This window comes from Sminthopsis crassicaudata, chromosome 2 (assembly GCF_048593235.1).
Source record: "Sminthopsis crassicaudata isolate SCR6 chromosome 2, ASM4859323v1, whole genome shotgun sequence".
Classification (NCBI taxonomy): Eukaryota; Metazoa; Chordata; class Mammalia; order Dasyuromorphia; family Dasyuridae; genus Sminthopsis; species Sminthopsis crassicaudata.
This window is the reverse complement of record NC_133618.1, coordinates 87,832,486-87,850,002: the sequence shown is the minus strand read 5'-3', so window position 1 is coordinate 87,850,002 and position 17,517 is coordinate 87,832,486. Positions and strand designations below refer to the sequence as shown.

The 17,517-nt window shown below is 33.4% G+C and overlaps 1 protein-coding gene across 5 annotated transcripts in view; it reads left to right on the top strand.

The window, feature by feature from the left end:
* Positions 1 to 17,517, top strand: part of SRBD1 (S1 RNA binding domain 1) — a 302,637-nt gene that overhangs the window by 255,883 nt on the left and 29,237 nt on the right. For all 5 annotated transcript variants that reach the window (XM_074286722.1, XM_074286726.1, XM_074286723.1 and 2 more), the window contains 3 exons: positions 5,476 to 5,582; positions 6,914 to 7,090; positions 9,362 to 9,550. In XM_074286722.1, the coding sequence (XP_074142823.1) occupies positions 5,476 to 5,582; positions 6,914 to 7,090; positions 9,362 to 9,550 (473 nt within the window). The remainder of the gene's footprint in view (positions 1 to 5,475; positions 5,583 to 6,913; positions 7,091 to 9,361; positions 9,551 to 17,517) is intronic.

The window sequence follows — 17,517 nt, the reverse complement described above, 5'->3', positions numbered from 1 at the left end:
TAGTGAATGTATATAGACTACAGCATATTAGAATTGGATAATTACAATGGATTTAAAGAATGTCAGGAATAAATGGATTAATGAAAAAATACAGACTGGCCGAGTCTTGAGCAAAAGATAATATATGTATAGGTCACATTTCATTGTATTCCATTGTGAGGTCAAGTGAGTACAGGCCATAAATACTGATAGACCTTCTCTGTTGGTTATCTACACATTTTTATATATATATGTGTATATATATATATATATATATATATATATATATATATCATAGTCTAAATAATGAGCATTCTTCTTCCTTTTGCTTTTTTCCAATGTAAATAAACCAAATCTTTTTGACTGATTATAGATTATAAGCCATGTAATATTTTGGAATTTGATTTAGTTAGCACAGTCATTCACAAATATTGCATATTAGATAACAAAAATCATATCTAAAAAAGAGTCATCAGTTTCAAATAGAAGTTTAAAGTGTTATTCTTAGTAAAGAAAACTTTAACATTTAGATGTTATGAGCTAATTAGCCATTGTAGTAATTTTTTTGTGTCCTTCATGGTTCACAGCTGTATTTCAGATGGTATGATATCCATTGTGCCTATTGATAAATTACAATGATAATATAATCATACAACTATATAATATAAACATATAATAGCCATCTTTAGAGAATTTAAAGTTATCAGACATATTGCTGTTTATTTATGATGCTAAGAGGGCAGGAATATTTGCAACAACAACAAAAAAAAAACTATCAGAGTTTATATGACTTAGTTTATAGGTTTATATTTAGAGATGAGACTTGTAACTTGAATCCCAATAATTTGGCTTTTAAAGTTGCATAGCTGAACTCATACTGTTGATATCAATTGTTTGCCAGCACTGAAAGAACATTGTGAGAAAATATCTGTCCCCAAAGGAGCTTGCAGTATATAAATGAGATGATAAGAAATTGGAACTATAGTATAAGTCACAATAGAGTAGATACCAAATTAATGGAATATATTCATCAAACTAATCCACCCCAATCCCTGGAAATATTCTTTTTTCTGCATCTATACTTTTACTCTAATTTGTCCATATGCTTATTATTTTCTCCATCTATTGAAATCTAACCCATTTTCTAGGTCTCATCTTTTCCATGAATTTTGCTGGAATTAACCTCTTTCACCTACATAGAACAAGAGCAGCCACAACAATAATAAATCACAATTATATTAGCACTTTAGAGCTTTTATAAATGCTTTTTTCTAAAACTATGAAATAGGTAGTGTAATTGGCTTCATCTGAAAAGAAAAATAATATAGAATGTCTTAGCAAAATCTAACAGCATGTGGTTTTTAAGAAGCATATTTGAAATAGATTCACAGTGAGTTAATATAAAAATAAAGCTTTAGTTTGATTCAAACAAAGTAAGCAGAGTTAATAGTCATGGTCTTTGATGATGAAATAGCAAAAAGTCTTGATTAAAAGAGATTAACAGGGAAATAATTGTGCTTTTTAAAGGCACCGTAGATAATGAGTTGATATTATTGTTTAAGATATATTCAACTAGTGATAGTAGTATCTAAATACTTTGACAGGTAAATGAAGTAAAGGGAGAGAAATAGATAGTAAAAGGTATAATAGAGACTTCAGCATGTTCCCTCTTTCAGAACTAGACAAATCCTCCCCTGCTCCCCCCACTCCCCTGTAAAGTAAAATATTCCTGACGGGTATTTTAAAGTTGTTGTAAACCTCGGGCCCAGTACTGAATGGGAGTCAAAAGCCATATTTCATCTCAGCTATATATGGTAGTTTTACAAAAATTGGCCCTAGATAAGGGATAAAATCTCACAAACAATTTTAAAGAATAAATAATTCAAATAATAAGTCATAGAACCACTTGATGATTTAAAAGAATGGCAAAAATGAAACATGAAAATTTGTAAGATTCAGTAAAAGTCTTTAAAGGAAAATTTTGATCTTTAAATATTTCCATCAGCAAAAGACAGAACAAATCAACAATTGAACGTCCAACTAAAAGTACTAGAATACCAGCAAAATTTAAGATCGCCAAAATAGAAATTTTGAACGTTAACAAGGTATTAATGAAATTGAAAGAAAAAACAATTGAAATTCAAAATTCAAAGAATTCAAAACAATTTGAATTCAGAAGTAAGTGTAGTATCTACAACTGGGAGAAGGGAAGACAAGTAGAAGATATAACCATTAGCTAATTTGATTTTTTAAAAACAAAACCAAATTGCCACTATTAAAAATTATAAGTAAGTACATTACCAATATATGCATTTTTTTTTTTTTTGGAGGCTGGGGTTAAGTGACTTGCCCAGGGTCACACAGCTAGGAAGTGTTAAGTGTCTGAGACCATATTTGAACTTGGGTCCTCTTGAATTCAAGGCTGGTGCAATAAATGAATTCTTAAAGAAAATGACTTTAAGACCACATCAATTTATCAGCAACTTAAATGAAACATTCAAAGAACATAATATTAACTATTTGCAAAAATGGGGAAAGAATGGATCCCATCAGATTCCTTTTATTGTACGAAAATGGTATGATGTCTAAACCAGGTAGATAGAAAACAAAGAAAGAAAACTATAGACGGGTATCCCTCATGAATAATGATATAAAAATCATAAATAAAATATCATAATAGACAACATAGAAAAATGTCAGCATATTTAATTATGACCAGGCTAGATTTATGCCAGGATTTCAGGATTGATTCAATAGTACAAAACAAAAATAGTGATAAAGTTTACTTTTAGAATACTCAATACCAGAAATTTTTTTGCTCCATTATGATTATTTGTTACAAAGAGTTGTGTTTCTCTACTCTCACTCCACAAGTGTGTATGGAGAAATAAAAGGGAGAAAATAAATAAATGCTTGATAATTAGAAAAATGAAAATAATTAAAATAGATAACATTCATATCAGCCAAAACAGTAAAAAGTTGTTTGTTTGTTTGTTTGTTTAACATTCAGCATTCATTTCTTTTAGAAACACTAGAAAGCATAGGAATAAATTGGACTTTTTCTTAGTAGGGTTAATTTATATTATATACTGAAAGCCAGCTTTTTATGCAGTAGGTACAAAATAGTGGCCTCCTAAATAATAGTGTACATGTGCTTGTGTTTGTTCATGCCTCTGTGTATGTGTATGTGTATGAAAGAGAGATAGGAGAGGGAGAGGGAAAAGAAGAGTGAGAAGGGCAGGGAGAGAAGAGAGGGAGAGAAAGCGAGGGAGAACTTCAACCTCACTCTTCTTAAGTCATCAGAATCCCAGTGGCAAGACAAAAGTCAGAACAATTGGATATATCCTGGGATGCAGTGGATGACCTTGATAGTTTTTTATGTCTGATGTCTAAGTGCTTCAGAATACCTGCTTCAGCCATGATCTTAGTCACTGGAATAAATTGTTCTCCTCCACCCATTCCACTAGGGGGGCATTCTCACATTCTTGGGGTAGTCACCCCCCCCCAACTCACCAATGGATTTGAGGATTACTCTTTTTGGTTACCCTCAACCTAGTTTAGCTCATCTGTTAAGACAGTTTTACCAGAATGTGGTTGCTGTGCATGCTACAGCTTCTTGGAGCCATAGATAAGAGATGAATGAAAGGTAGACACTAATGGAAGATAAGTAACTCTGAGAAGGGCTCAGTAAACCATCATACCAGAGGCGCTAGTTCTCTCTGAACACCCCATATACCCCATTTAAATGAGTATTTTGCAGATGATATGATATTTTACTTAGATTATCCTAAAGGTTCAATTAAAAAATTTTAATTGAAACAATTTACATAAAGACCAGGCACATTATGTGATGGAAAAAGAAATTTAATTTTAGTTTCAAATTTAAATTTTTATCATATCTCTGTTTTCTTTGCCTTATAGATTAAAAAAAAAAGAAGAAGAAGAAAGAAAAAAAGAAAGCACTGCATTAATTGATATGCCATGGTCCTTCAAGGAATTCTTAATTTCTAATATTTCAGCAAAATTTCAGGATATACAATACAGCCATGTAAATTATTGGCATTTCTACATATTAACAAAGCATAGCAAAATGACATTGAAAATAACCATAAAAGGCATAATATACTTGTGAGTTACTTCCCCAGGTGCACAAGAATTCTATGATTCCAATTAGAAAACAGAACTAAAGGCAGACAGTACTACCTAAATTAACTTATTTATTCAGTAACATATTATTCAAACTACCAAAGAATTACAACATAGCACTAGAAAAAATAATGATGAAATTTTCCTGGTAAATCATAAGACTAAGAATTTTGAAGGAAATAATGAAAGGTGAGAAGGAAGGGACCCTAGTAACATAAGATCTCAAACTATGCCATATAGCAGTAATCATCAAAATAGTTTAATAGAAAAAAATTGGGTGATCAGTGGAATAGAGTAAGTATACCACATACAGAAGCAAAATGGAAATAAGCCCTAAGACCCCAACTTCTGGACTAGGAACTCCTGAAAAAACCAGAAACATTTTTGGCACAAACTAGGAAGAGAGCAACATCATGCAATTATACTTACATAAGCCCCAAATCAATGCATGAATTAGATATTACGAGTGGCATCAATAGGGGAACAAAGCAAAAAACTATTTTGAGGTGATTCAAATTTATAAGACTAAAAGCTATTCCCCATTGGTAAATGATCAAGAGATAGGAACATTTTTCAAAGTAAGAAATGCAAGCTATCAGTAGTCATGTAAAAATTCCTCCAAAATTGTTAATTAGAAAAATGGAAATTAAAACAACCCTGAGGTTGTCAATCCAGATTGACAAAGCTGGTGGAAAACAAAAATGGCCTCTTTTAGGACCTATAGGAAAACTTACATATAAATTCATTATTGGTGGAATTGTGTCAAGATCAGAGAGTAGTTTCTTGTGTTGGTAATGGAATCCACATGAGTTGATGGGATTACAGAAAGAAAAGGGAAAGGATAGGTCTCTAGATTTGATAGAGTACTTTTTATAATGAATTCAGAAGCCAGTTAGAGAGTAAAGGTGAAGGCAGTAGAGGAGAGTAGCAGTTTGTTAAAAGGAGAGAAAGAGATAGTATACTATCTTAAGGGGATGGTAGGGTCATATTGTTAGTGTTTTGTTTTATTTGTTTTTAAAAGAATTTGAGATTTTGACATAAGGAAAGAAGAAGCTTCTAGATAGAGAGATGAAAGTTAGAACATGTTATAAAATTTCAGAGTGGGCTAGAATAGTCAGGGAAAGAACATATAATTATTAGAAAGGAAGGTTCAGATTCTGAGAATTCATTTAAATACTAGGAAGATTTTTTTTTTTCTTGCTTCATATGTTGTTGTCATACTTAAAAGAAATAGAGAAAATTGCCATTAAATTCCTCAGGTCTTCAAGAGTAGCAGACACAAAGTGATAGGTTATTTTAATATGTAGATCCCTTTAATTTTTTATTATTCTTTGAATTTTATCTTTTCAGCATGATGTGTCCCAGACTTTACTGAAAGCAACTCTGGATAGTGTGGTGGAAGAGTGTGTCAGCTTTGTGGGAGTGGATATCAACATCTGTTCAGAAATTCTATTAAGGTGAGATGGGAATTCCCTGGCTATAGATCAGAGAAAGTGGTGGGTTTTGTTTTCCTCAAGCCTCAAACACAGTTTGAGCAAGAGGATATGTATGGATTTACTTACCAGGTCCAAGAAATCATGAAGAGCACCTATCACCTCTGCAAGGTAGTGACAGCTCTTTGGAAAGGGAATGAGGTTTCAGAAGAGAAGACTTAGTCAAAACTATAGTAACATCTCACATTATCACTTTCAGTATGTAAAAATCCAAAACAATGAACAGATGTTAGTCATTGAATCCATTAGTGTCACTGATTAAAAGTTAAATAAATGTGCACAGGTTAACATAGATAAGAGGTTTCCCACCATATGTTAATGGACTACTTACATATAAGTTCACACTAGTACTAACCAAAGTCACTCAAAGTTTCAGGCTATGCCTCTTTCCTCCCTATGTTTTTAATTTTTGTCTAATCAAATTATCTTTTGAAAATTTCTAGAATATTCCCAACTCTTTTTTCTGTTTTGTTCCTAAAGGATCTTTCCTTTTCTCTTTTCCTCTTATCTATTTCTTTCCATCAGGTGTGAGGTCTGATTAAAGTATCCATGTTCCATAAATAAAAATCAGTCAGAATTTGTGATCAAAATCCATGTTTGTTCCTCTTCCTCCTTCTTCTCAACCACCAAGCTCTTTCCTACTTTAAAAACTAACTTCTTTGAACTTGTTTCCATACCATGAGGTCCCCTATATAAGTAGTATTGTGGGGAATGCTTCCTATATTGAAAATGTTGTTTTTCTGCTGTAATTCTGAGTACCCCTGTCATCCCATAAAGTTAAATTATATGGAGTTAATTAGATGCTGCTTTGCTAAAATCAAGCAGGACATCTTGTGCCCTATTAGGAAATATTATGTGTATATTCATGATTAGATATATTTCTGTATTTCATCAGCTTTTTATGCTAATGAGAACAGGCTGACAGAAAAAAGTAGATCACAGAACATAAGTTTGTACTGCTTTCTGCTTCTGTCTGATCCTATAAGTTAAATGAAAATGGGCAAAATCATCACTTGAGTGGATGAGGCAAGGAAGATAAATTATCTAAGAGAGTTAAAAGGGGCAGATTTTCCTTGGTATTATTGCTACCTTATATATCTTTGCTCTCCTGCTGATGTCTTCCTTGGTTCAACTTGCTTTTTAGTCTTCCACAAAACAAGACTTATAAATTAGGATGTTACTTTTATTACTTTGAAAAAATTTTAGTGTCTTTTTGGGTGATACCCCTTTGTGGAGTTTTTATTGATTTTTACTATACAATCACTCTTATATCCCTCATTTGTTTTCCTCTTTAGGCACATTGCCGGGCTGAATGCCAGCAGAGCCAAAAATATCATTGAATGGCGAGAGAAAAATGGGCCTTTCATTAATAGGGAGCAACTGAAGACTGTAAAAGGGTTGGGTCCTAAATCTTTCCAACAGTGTGCAGGTTTTATCAGATTCAATCAAGATTACATCAGAACATTCTGCAGGTAATTATTCTAATCCTGTTTGTGGGGTCCTTAAAAATTAAAATATTAGAAAAAGATATTCAAGTTTCTTGATGATTTCAACTAAATTAAACAAAAAAAAAAATTGGAGTCACTACAAAGCATTGAGGGTTCAGAATTCTTAGGAAAAATGCTTAGTTAGCCATCTTTTAATGGTACATTTTTAAAAATTATGTTGTCACCATCATGGAAAGCCAGACATGAAATGTAAGGAGTCATAAATTATTAGATTTTTCTAAATCTGTTTTTAAATGAAAAAGTCTTTAAAATGTAATCCTGAGTAAGTATAGTCTTCTATGGATGGTTTCAAAATTTTTTATATTAGTGGATGTTTTTTACTCTGAACCAAGATTTAGAATTTTATATTTTTTTCTTTGTAGAATGATATGGGAATTCCAAGTGGGTATGATCATCCAGTAGAATTGTAGTTACTTTAAATTTCAAAGTAGATTTCATCCTGCAATAATCTTTGGAATCCATTTTCTTTTTTTAAATATTGAAATTAGTATAGTTAATTTCCCAAGCTGGGCCATATGAAATATTCCTCACATAGGTTAATGTTAGGTAGTTAGTCCTTTTGTAAAGATCTGTTGATAAACAAGAACTTTAAATAAGTAATTATTTTCCTTCAAAAAAAACTTTGACCATTTTGAACTTAGTTTTTTCCTACTTAGCTTAATTTTTTTCCTCTTAACTCAAACTCATAATCAGCATCACAGCAGCAGATTATTATGGAATGAAAAGAATTGGCTGTGCCATAATTAATCTTGAAACTAAGGAAATGAACTTAATATTTTCATTGATTTAAGATACTGTGATTTTTCAAAAGGGGTTTAATGTCCTTTTCTTAAAACAGACCAAGAAAGGAAGGCATAGGCATAGGAGCTTTGCCTTAGGTTCACACTGCTGCACAGATATTATGTTTATATTGTTTTTGAAATTAAATTACAGGGCCCAGATGAAATAAATTGTATTTTGCCAATCCACTTTATCAAAAAACAAACAAACAAACCCATCACATAATGACTCATGTACATGGCAATAGTTGACCTGCCTGAATATTTTTATACTGGTAAAATTTTTCATCTATATTTAGATAATCAGTAGTTCTTCCAGAGAATTCTGTACTTTAATGGGATAGCTTCCAAGATGGTAAAACACTGTAATGCAAGGATTTGTTGGGGAAGATATTTCAGCCATTGTGAAGCTGTTTAACAGCTCTGTCTCACGATTCTTAGTCATAGGTAATATCCAGAAAGTCTTCAAAGCTTTGTCTCAATCAAAGGTGGAAGGACTAATTCAGCAGAATTTTCAAATCCTGTGGCAGCCAAATATGAGCTTCATGATTATTCCTTGAGAGCTTAAACTTTTGAAATAGATCTGTTCTTCTATACTTGTTTGGTTGCCTTTATGGCCTGTCCTTTCACTGGACTCTCTACCTAAACTTGTTGACTGTTCTTTCTTCTGTTAGGGTATTTTCTCTAGTAAAGCACAAGAAACCCCAAGGATCTGCATCTGAATCTCCAGTTTCTCACTTGTCACTAATATTGTTAGAGACTATGTTTTTAGGTTTTAGACCTAATAGCTGGATAAAAAGGACAATATCAGAAAAGAACAATTTGCATCCTCAAGATTATATGGAAAAGGATTCCCAGGAAACCAACATCAATCAAAATGCCTCTTAATTTCCTTGATTCTTAACTCATTAAGTCATAGAGTTATCTCCATGGGAACAACTTCCTTTCTCCCACAAAATGAGCCAGGCAGACTGTACTGATTTTCTAATTCTGCCTGCCATAATGCTGGTCACAGACTAAAGCTTTATATGTTTTGAATAAGTAAGTTTATGGATGAATGAATGAAAGTTAAAATAGTCCTTTTGTCTCAATCTAATGTTAGGGTGTATTTCATTCCTATATGTATATGTATGTGTATAAACATGGGAGTTTAGATACACATATATTTACATACACATATTATACATATATATGTTCATATGCATATATATACACACACATACAGAAATATACACACACACATTTTGGTTTTAAATCAGTGATAAATGCTACATTTCTATGAAAGGGCTAAGTAGTTAAAATTGGATTGTATATATCTGGGGTAAAGATGTGATAACCAAAACCTATCTTCCTCTACTTCTTTTTTCTCCATTTTCTTTTCTCTTCTTCTGTTATCCTATCCTCCTGCTTGTCTGATGGCCTACATTCTTATCCTCTCTCCCTTTCTTTGTGACAGTGGTCTACAAAATGAATCTTCAGCAGGAGATCAAGTCCTCAGCGTTGCTGTGACAACTCCAATAGATGTTCAATTTACAGATGAGAAACAAGGCAAGAAAAAGAGCAAAACATCTCCCAAAGTTGCACTGAAGCCAAATCCTTTGGACCAAACATGTATTCACCCAGAATCATATGACATAGCTATGAGGTAAGATGGAAACATGTGAGAATCCTCCTAGTTCTATACCAGGGGAAATGCCATCCAGCAAACAATCTTTCTTTGACCATAATGGATAAGATATATACAGGATAAACTGAGGGTAGTCTCAGAGGAAAAACACTTAAGGATTAAATGATTAAGGAGGACTGGGAATAATTTCTTGCAGAAAGTAGGGCTTTAGCTGAAACCTGAAGGAAGCCATGGAAATCAGGAGGTTGAGATGAGAAGGCAAGAGAATTCCAGGCATGGGCAGCTAGGTGACTCGGTGGATAGAGCATCAGCCCTGAAGTCTGAGTTCAGATCTGGCTCAGATACTTAACACTTCCTATCTGTGTGACCCTGGGCAAGTCATTCAACCCCAATAGTCTCAGTCAAAAAAAAAAAAAAAAAAGAAAAGAAAAGAAAGAAAAAAAGAAAAGAAACAGCAAGAAAGCTGGAGTCCCCAGATCACATAGTACGTGGAAAATAGCTGCTCTTGATGTTACATGAGTGAAATAAATTCCATCTAAGGATACTGAAAGACCTGGCACAGGAGATTATTAGGATACTTAGAAATGTAGGGATAGTGTGTCATTTCTGGGTGTCACAGATTAGGAAAACATTGGTAAGGTAGAGAACCTTCAGAAAACAAGGCAGTTGAGGAAGGTCCTCTAACTTATATCACCTGAGAATTGCTTGAGAGTGTCATGGAAGTTCTCCTGGAGGAGATCCTAGTGTCAGCATTTTTCAGAGCTAGAAAAAAATCTTTTCACACAGGGGTTCTCAACTGGGGGTTCAATCCGTAACTGTTTTGTTATAACTGATTTCCTTTGTAATCCTTTATATTCTATATTATGCATTTAAAAAATTATGCCAACAAGGAGTGCATGGATTTCACTGGGCTTCCAAAGGGTCTAATGAAGGGCAAGAACATCTGATCTGGTGTGAGCTTGTATTGTATGGGTGGGGAGACTGCACTCCTGGATTATGTGACTTGCTCCAAGTCACTTAGGCAGAAAGTAGAAGGGCCAGAGCTCCAACTGTCTCTTCCTACTAAAAAGCTATGCTACACAGGGGAAAAGAAGCTGCTGAGGTGACAGAGCCACACAGAAGTGGAACGGGCCTCCTTGAGAATCTGCAAGATTTGATTTACTTTAGCTGCTAAACAACTGCTGACTGACTGCTGGTCAAGAATGTTGGAGAGCAGCTTCTTATGCAAGAACATCAGGGTCCCTTCCAACCCTAAGATTTTGGGAAAATCATGATTCAGGCCATAAAATCAAAAGTTTGCTTAAATGAAGTATTTTGGTTTCATTAAAAGCATACAGTATATTTGAAAATATTTTAAAGTCATTTTCATGGAATCAACTGACTGAATTTAAAAATAATAAAATATTAAACTTTTACTTAAGGGGAAAGGAAAGAAATGATCATTTATATAGTGCCTACTCTGTACTAAGTGCTTTTACAATTATTTATCTCAGTGTGGGGTGAAAAGCCAATACTTCATTTTAAAGTGACATTTTTGCCACTTTATTATTTCCTTCAATTTACTATAATAGTTGGAGTAACTACAATGTTTTCAGTTTGCTGTCCAGTTATCATTTTTTTTGTATAAGTTACACCTTCAGGGTGTATCATTGTCTTGACAGGAAAGGAGATGGGATCATGAAGAAAACTATTTAATTATGTCAGTCTTGTCTTTATTTATTTAAAAAAAAAAAAAGTTAGAGAATTTTATATTGAAAGTCATCTTGGCTATCTAGTAAAGGAAGCCACACAGGGAAAAGAAATAGCATCTCCTTTGTACATGACAATTTTTAAAACTATCTTCATGTTACCAAAGTTTTTGTTGGAGTGAAAAATAGAATCAGCTAATTTAGGCAGATTTTTTGCCTTGATTCTTAAAACACTATGGGAATTCAGCACAAGAACACACCAGTGTTTCAGATCAAGAGAAAGAAACTTGCTTTGAAAATAGAGAAAAGATGTTTTTTATCTGTAATCTTGTCCCAAATTAATTACATATCCTTTGTGAGTTGCCTTCTAAATTAAAGGGTAAGCTAGTAATCAATAGTAAACATTTTTAAATACCTACTTTAAACCAGGCTCTGTGCTAAATTCTAGGAATACAAAAAAAAAAAAAAAAAAAAAAAAAAGAAAAAAGGCAAAAGACAGTCCCTGCCTAATGAGGGAGACAAAAGTAAGCAATCTTTGTAATCAAGATATATAAAAGAAAAATAGGTAAGAATTATTGAGTCTAGAATTAAAACGACTTGGGAAAAGCTTTCTATAAAAGATGGGACTTTAAAGAAACCAGTGAAACCAGTAGGCAGAATTGAGGAGGGAGAACAATCTAGTCATAGAGGACAGCTAGAAAGAATACTTGAGTTGAGAGATGGAGTCTTAATAGCCAGGAGGCCAGAGTCACTGGATTGAACTGGAGAGATCCTAGAGGCAAGCAAACTCACTAGCAGGCTATTGCAGTAAACTAAATATGAATTGATTAGAGCCTGCTCCAGAGTGATGACAATATCAGAGACAAAATTGGGCATCTCTGAGAAATGAATATCAAAGGTCAAATTAAGAGAGCTTTAAACAGATTGGATTTGAGGAATAAGCAATAATGAAGAGGCCTGAGGGACTGTTGCTTTCTACAGTAATGGGGAAGTTTGGAATGTGGGAGAGTTTAGGGGGAATAATAATAAGTTTAATCTACTGAACATCCAGTTCTAAATGTCTGAAAAGTAGTTGGAGATTTGAGATTGGAGACCAGCTGAAAGATTTGGGTAGAATGAGTAGATTCAAGAATCCTCAGTATAGAGATGATAATTAGATCCATGAGAGCTAATGAGATCAGCAAATGAAATTGTAGAGGGAACAGGACCAAAATAGGACCGACTCTATTGGACGGACCTAGAGTTAGAAGGCATGATCCAGATCAAAGTCTCTTCAAGTCAAGACTCTACATGGGGTTGCATAACTGCATATGGGGACTACAGTATTATGATTTACTATAAGTAAATGTTTGATTTGTAAATGTATTTTATATACTTATATACGTGGGATCGCATAAAAGCTTCTCAGGCAAAAAGGGGTCATGAGCATGAATAGTTTAAGAAGCCCTGATCTAGATGAGAATGCCTCAAAGAAGACAGAAACAAGGCAGGACATAGAGTTAGAAGGAATAGGAGTATGAGAATAGTGTGCAGAAAATCTAGAGAGAAGAGGGCGATCAGCAGTGTCAAGAGGCTGCAGAGAGCTTGAGGGGTTGGATGGTACAGTGAGGGGAGTTCCAGGTCCGAATCCAGGAAGATCTGAGCTCAAATGTGGCCTCATGCATTTTCTAACTGCCTGACTCTGAGTAAGTCACTTAACTCTGTTTGCCTCAGTTTCCTCATCTATAAAATGAACTTGGAAAAAAAAAATTCTCTGGGTTCTTTGCCAGGAAAACTCAAATGGATTCATAAAAATCAGAAAATACAACAAAAATCACAAAAAATACAACAACAATACCCTTTCAGGAGAAATATCAATAATTAAATCTCTAGCATGTTGTGTATTTGGTCTTTCCTTGCATACAGTTCAATAAATATTCATTGATTCATTTATTGATTTTTATTACACCTATTCTAAAAATATATATTGACTCAGTCCCTACTACCAGTTACTTAACATTGATTACTGAACATTTGTTAAAACCCTACTTAGTATCAGGCATTTTGCTTAGCACTACATTTTGTGATACAGAAAAATGAATAAGACACAGTCCCTATCTTACCATATAACAAGGGATATAAAACATAACTAATATCTTGGTACATGGCAATATGTAGTAAATATTACAAGATAAATAAACGTAAGGTAAATAAATGAATAAATATATGACAAAACTTATGTGATAAACATGCTAAGTGTTGAGGCTGCAGGAAGAAAAGCAGAGATGGACTGTTCTCAGGGGCGTAGATTAAAAAGCAGAATAAAATAATACCTTATTACAAGAAGTATTTGAAACAAAGATTCATATAAAAGCTGTATTTTAGACCAAAAAAAAAAAAACACCAGTAAAAATATGATTAAAAAAAATAAGGGAAATTACATTTTGCTTAAAAAGCAACAAAAGTAATATACTCTTAGTAATATGCATGTATGCCCAGAATGAAATAGCATCTAAATACTGAGTAAAAATTAAATCACATTGAGAAATACATGATAGAACTATAATTTTTATATCCTGTTGATGTGATTTATGAACAGGCATTTTCAGAACCAAACGATGTGATTTAGGAGAACAATTCCTGGTTCCAAGTAATGTATTTGGAGCTTAGCCCCAAATTATATTGTAGACACCAAATGTTGGGGTTCAGTCATATAAAGAATTCACAATTACTATTCTTTTTGGCAAAAGGTAGCTTTGTTTAAGAGGAGAGATTACAGACAAGATGGTAGACACCAGGAATAATGAATATGAAATAGAGAACATATAGTTAGCAAGGAAAGGGGTTTTATTAGTTAACAATGGAAACACATAAAGTTTGAAGTATGCCCTCAGTTGGCTAGCTAATTTGTAAAGGAATTTAGCATCCTAAAAGAAGGAGAAAGCCACCATAAGACATAGTGGGGGATAAGAAGAGAAACCATGGAGAGGAGGTGGGGAAAGACACCAAGAGGCAGAGTGCCCTGATAGATTGATCCAAATGGAGTTCAGCAAAAATGATGTGAGCCATAAACAGATTTCGTGGGAAAATTCAACCTCAGGCGTTTGTCAGAACTCAAATTTCTGATTGGTTATAATGAAGTGGGGCTGCCCTCAACCTTCAAAGATGGTGAGACATGAGGCTCAGTGCCCGTGCCTGCTTGCTCCAGGGAGTAATTCCATCAATATTCTCTGCCAGCTGTACCTAGTTACTTGGGACCTCATCACCCTTCCATTCTCCAATTGAGACAAAAAGAATAATCAAATTCTCTCTTACAAATAAAAATACAAGCAAAGCACATTTCCATATTGACCATGTCCAAATAGAATAGCTTAATCTGCATTCTGATTCCTTTACCTTTCTATTAGGAATTGGGCAACGTGTTTTAACTTTAGCCCATGGTTAGTAGTTATTCTGATCAGAGTTCCTGAATCTTTCAATGTTGTTTTTATTTATGAAATTGTTGTCATTGTAAAATTTTCTGTTTTTGTTCATTTCACTTTATAACAGTTATTATCAGCCTTCCTAGGTTTCTCTGAAATCATTCCCTTCATTTCTTATAGTACATTAACAATCTATCACATACTTATGCCACAATTTGGTTAGCCATTTCTCAGTTTTCAATTCTTTCCCAACTCAAAAAGGTATATGTTTGTATGCATATGTATGCATATTCCTTTGTTAAAATTTATTTTGCTTAGGATTCATTTCTGTCTTAATCACCTCTCTTTATTCCCCCTTTTCCCTTCCCCTGCTATTTCTCTGTTGAATAAAGTACATTTCTTTCCCCAGTTCTTTGTGTGTATATTCTTGCTTTTTTTGACCACTTCAAATGAGAGTGAAATTTAGGTGTTACCTACTCCCACCATCCTTCCTTTTTTGTATAGAGTTCTACTTCTGTACCCTGTTTACATGAGATAATTTCCCCTGATTTTTTCTCCTTTTAGTCCTGAAGTGTTTTCCTTTTCCCCTCTTTTTTTCTTTTTTTAAACTCTTCTTTAATTTTGCTTGTAGTAATTTTTATATAACATGGAAGCTTTGGATTTTGGTTATAATGTTCCTGGGAATTTTCATTTTGAGGTTTCTTTACAGTAATCTCAAGTAGATTCTCTTTCCACTTTTCTTTCTGGTTCTAGGAGTTCTGGTCAGTTTTCTTTTATAATTTTTTAAAATATGAGGTCTAGGCTCTTTTTTAGTCATGGCTTTCAAGGAATCCTATGATTGTAGAGGACTGCAGATATTGGGGAACTCTGAGAAAAGTATACTTGAAGCAAAGACACTTAACAGCAGGGTGTTAACTCAGTGTGATTGATGAGATGATCTTATCAATCACATTGAATAAACACCTTGTTGTATCTTTGTTTCAAGTATACTTTTCCAGAGTTCTGGCCCTTTACCTATGATTGTTAGTTTTTTTTTTTTTTTCTTGATCTGTTTTCCAGGTAACTTATTTTTGCTGTTATATGCTTTGCATTTTCTTCTTTTTTTGTAATTTGTTTTAACATTCCTTGTTGTTTCATGGAGTCATTGACTTCTATTTCAGAGAATTGGTTGCTTGGACAAGGTTTTATACTATTCTAAGCTATTTGCTTTCCAGTTTTTCCTTCCATAAATTTCATTTCTAACTTTTTTTTTTCCTCTGATGCTTTCATGTCACTGTTAAGGACCATGCCTAAATGAAGGAGCAGGTCAATTCTCTGAAAGTCTCCACAGCTGTGAATCATAACACTTGAAGTTGCAAAGCAGCCTTTACTTAGTAGATGTTCCTTGTGGATTGGGAATGAAATAAATTGGAGGGAAGAGGAGAGAGGTCAGTGAATGGAACTGCCTCTCAGTCTCCTTGTAGCATCATCATCCTCTCACATGAAGAGATCCATTCTACATGTCTGAGTTAGACCTCCAGCAGCCATTGGCAGGTGACTCCCGTATCACAACAATCACAACTTTTTTTTTTAATTCTCTAACTTTTGCTTAATTCTGGTACAGTTAACCACCTTCATTTGATTTTTTTTTTTTCATTAGTTCCCTTGAAAGTCTTGACTTTTTGTTCTTCCAGATGAATTTTGTTATTTTTTCTAGGTCATTAAAATAGTTTTTTTGGGAGTCTCATTGGTATAGTACTAAATAAATAGATATATAGTTTAGGTAGTATTGTCATCTTTGTTATATTTGCTTGTCCTATCTAAGAGCACTTAATATTTTTCCATTTAGTTAGATATGACTTTATTTGTGTGGAAAGTGTTTTGTAGTTTTGCTCATATAGTTCCAGATTTTCCCTTGGCAGATAGATTCCCAAATATTTTATATTATTGGCAATTACTTTAAATGGAATTTCTCTTTGTAACTGTAACTGTTGGATTTTGTTAATGATATATAAGAATTCTGATGACTTATGTGGGTTTATTTTGTATCCTGCAACTTTGCTAAAGGTATGGATTATTTCTAATAGCTTTTTAATAGAATCTCTGGGGTTTTCAAAGTTTATCATATCATCAGCAAAGAGTGATAATTTGGTTTCCCCATTACCTACTCTAATTCCTTTAATCTCTTTCTCAACTCTTATGGCCAAAGCTAGCATTTCTAATACAATATTGAATAGTAATGGTGATAGTGGGCAACCTTGTTTCACTCCTGATCTTACTGGGAATGGTTCCAGTTTATCCCCATTACATATGATGCTTACTGGTTTTAAATAAATGCTACTGATTATTTTAAGGAAAAGTCCATTTATTCTTATACGCTCTAGTGTTTTTAATAGGAATAGGTGTTGAATTTTGTCAAATGCTTTTTCTGCATCTATTGAGATGATAATGTGGTTTTTGTTAATTTGGTTATTAATATGGTCAATTATACTAATAGTTTTCCTAATATTGAACCAGCCCTGCATTCCTGGTATAAATCCTACTTGGTCATGGTGTATTATCCTGGGCATGATTTTCTGTAGTCTTTTTGCTAATATCTTATTTAAGATTTTAGCATCAATATTCATTAGGGAGATTGGTCTTTAATTTTCTCTGTTTTCATCCTACCTGGTTTAGGTATCAGTACCATGTCTGTGTCATAAAAGGAATTTGGTAGGAGTCCTTCATTCCCTATTTTTTCATATAGTTTATATAGCATTGGAGTTAATTATTCTTTAAATGCTTGGTAGAATTCACATGTAAATTCATCTGGTCCTAGGGATTTTTTCCTAGGGAGTTGATTAATAGCTTGTTCTATTTCTTTTTCTAAAATGGAACTATTTAAGCAATTTACTTCCTGCTCTGTTAATCTGGCCAG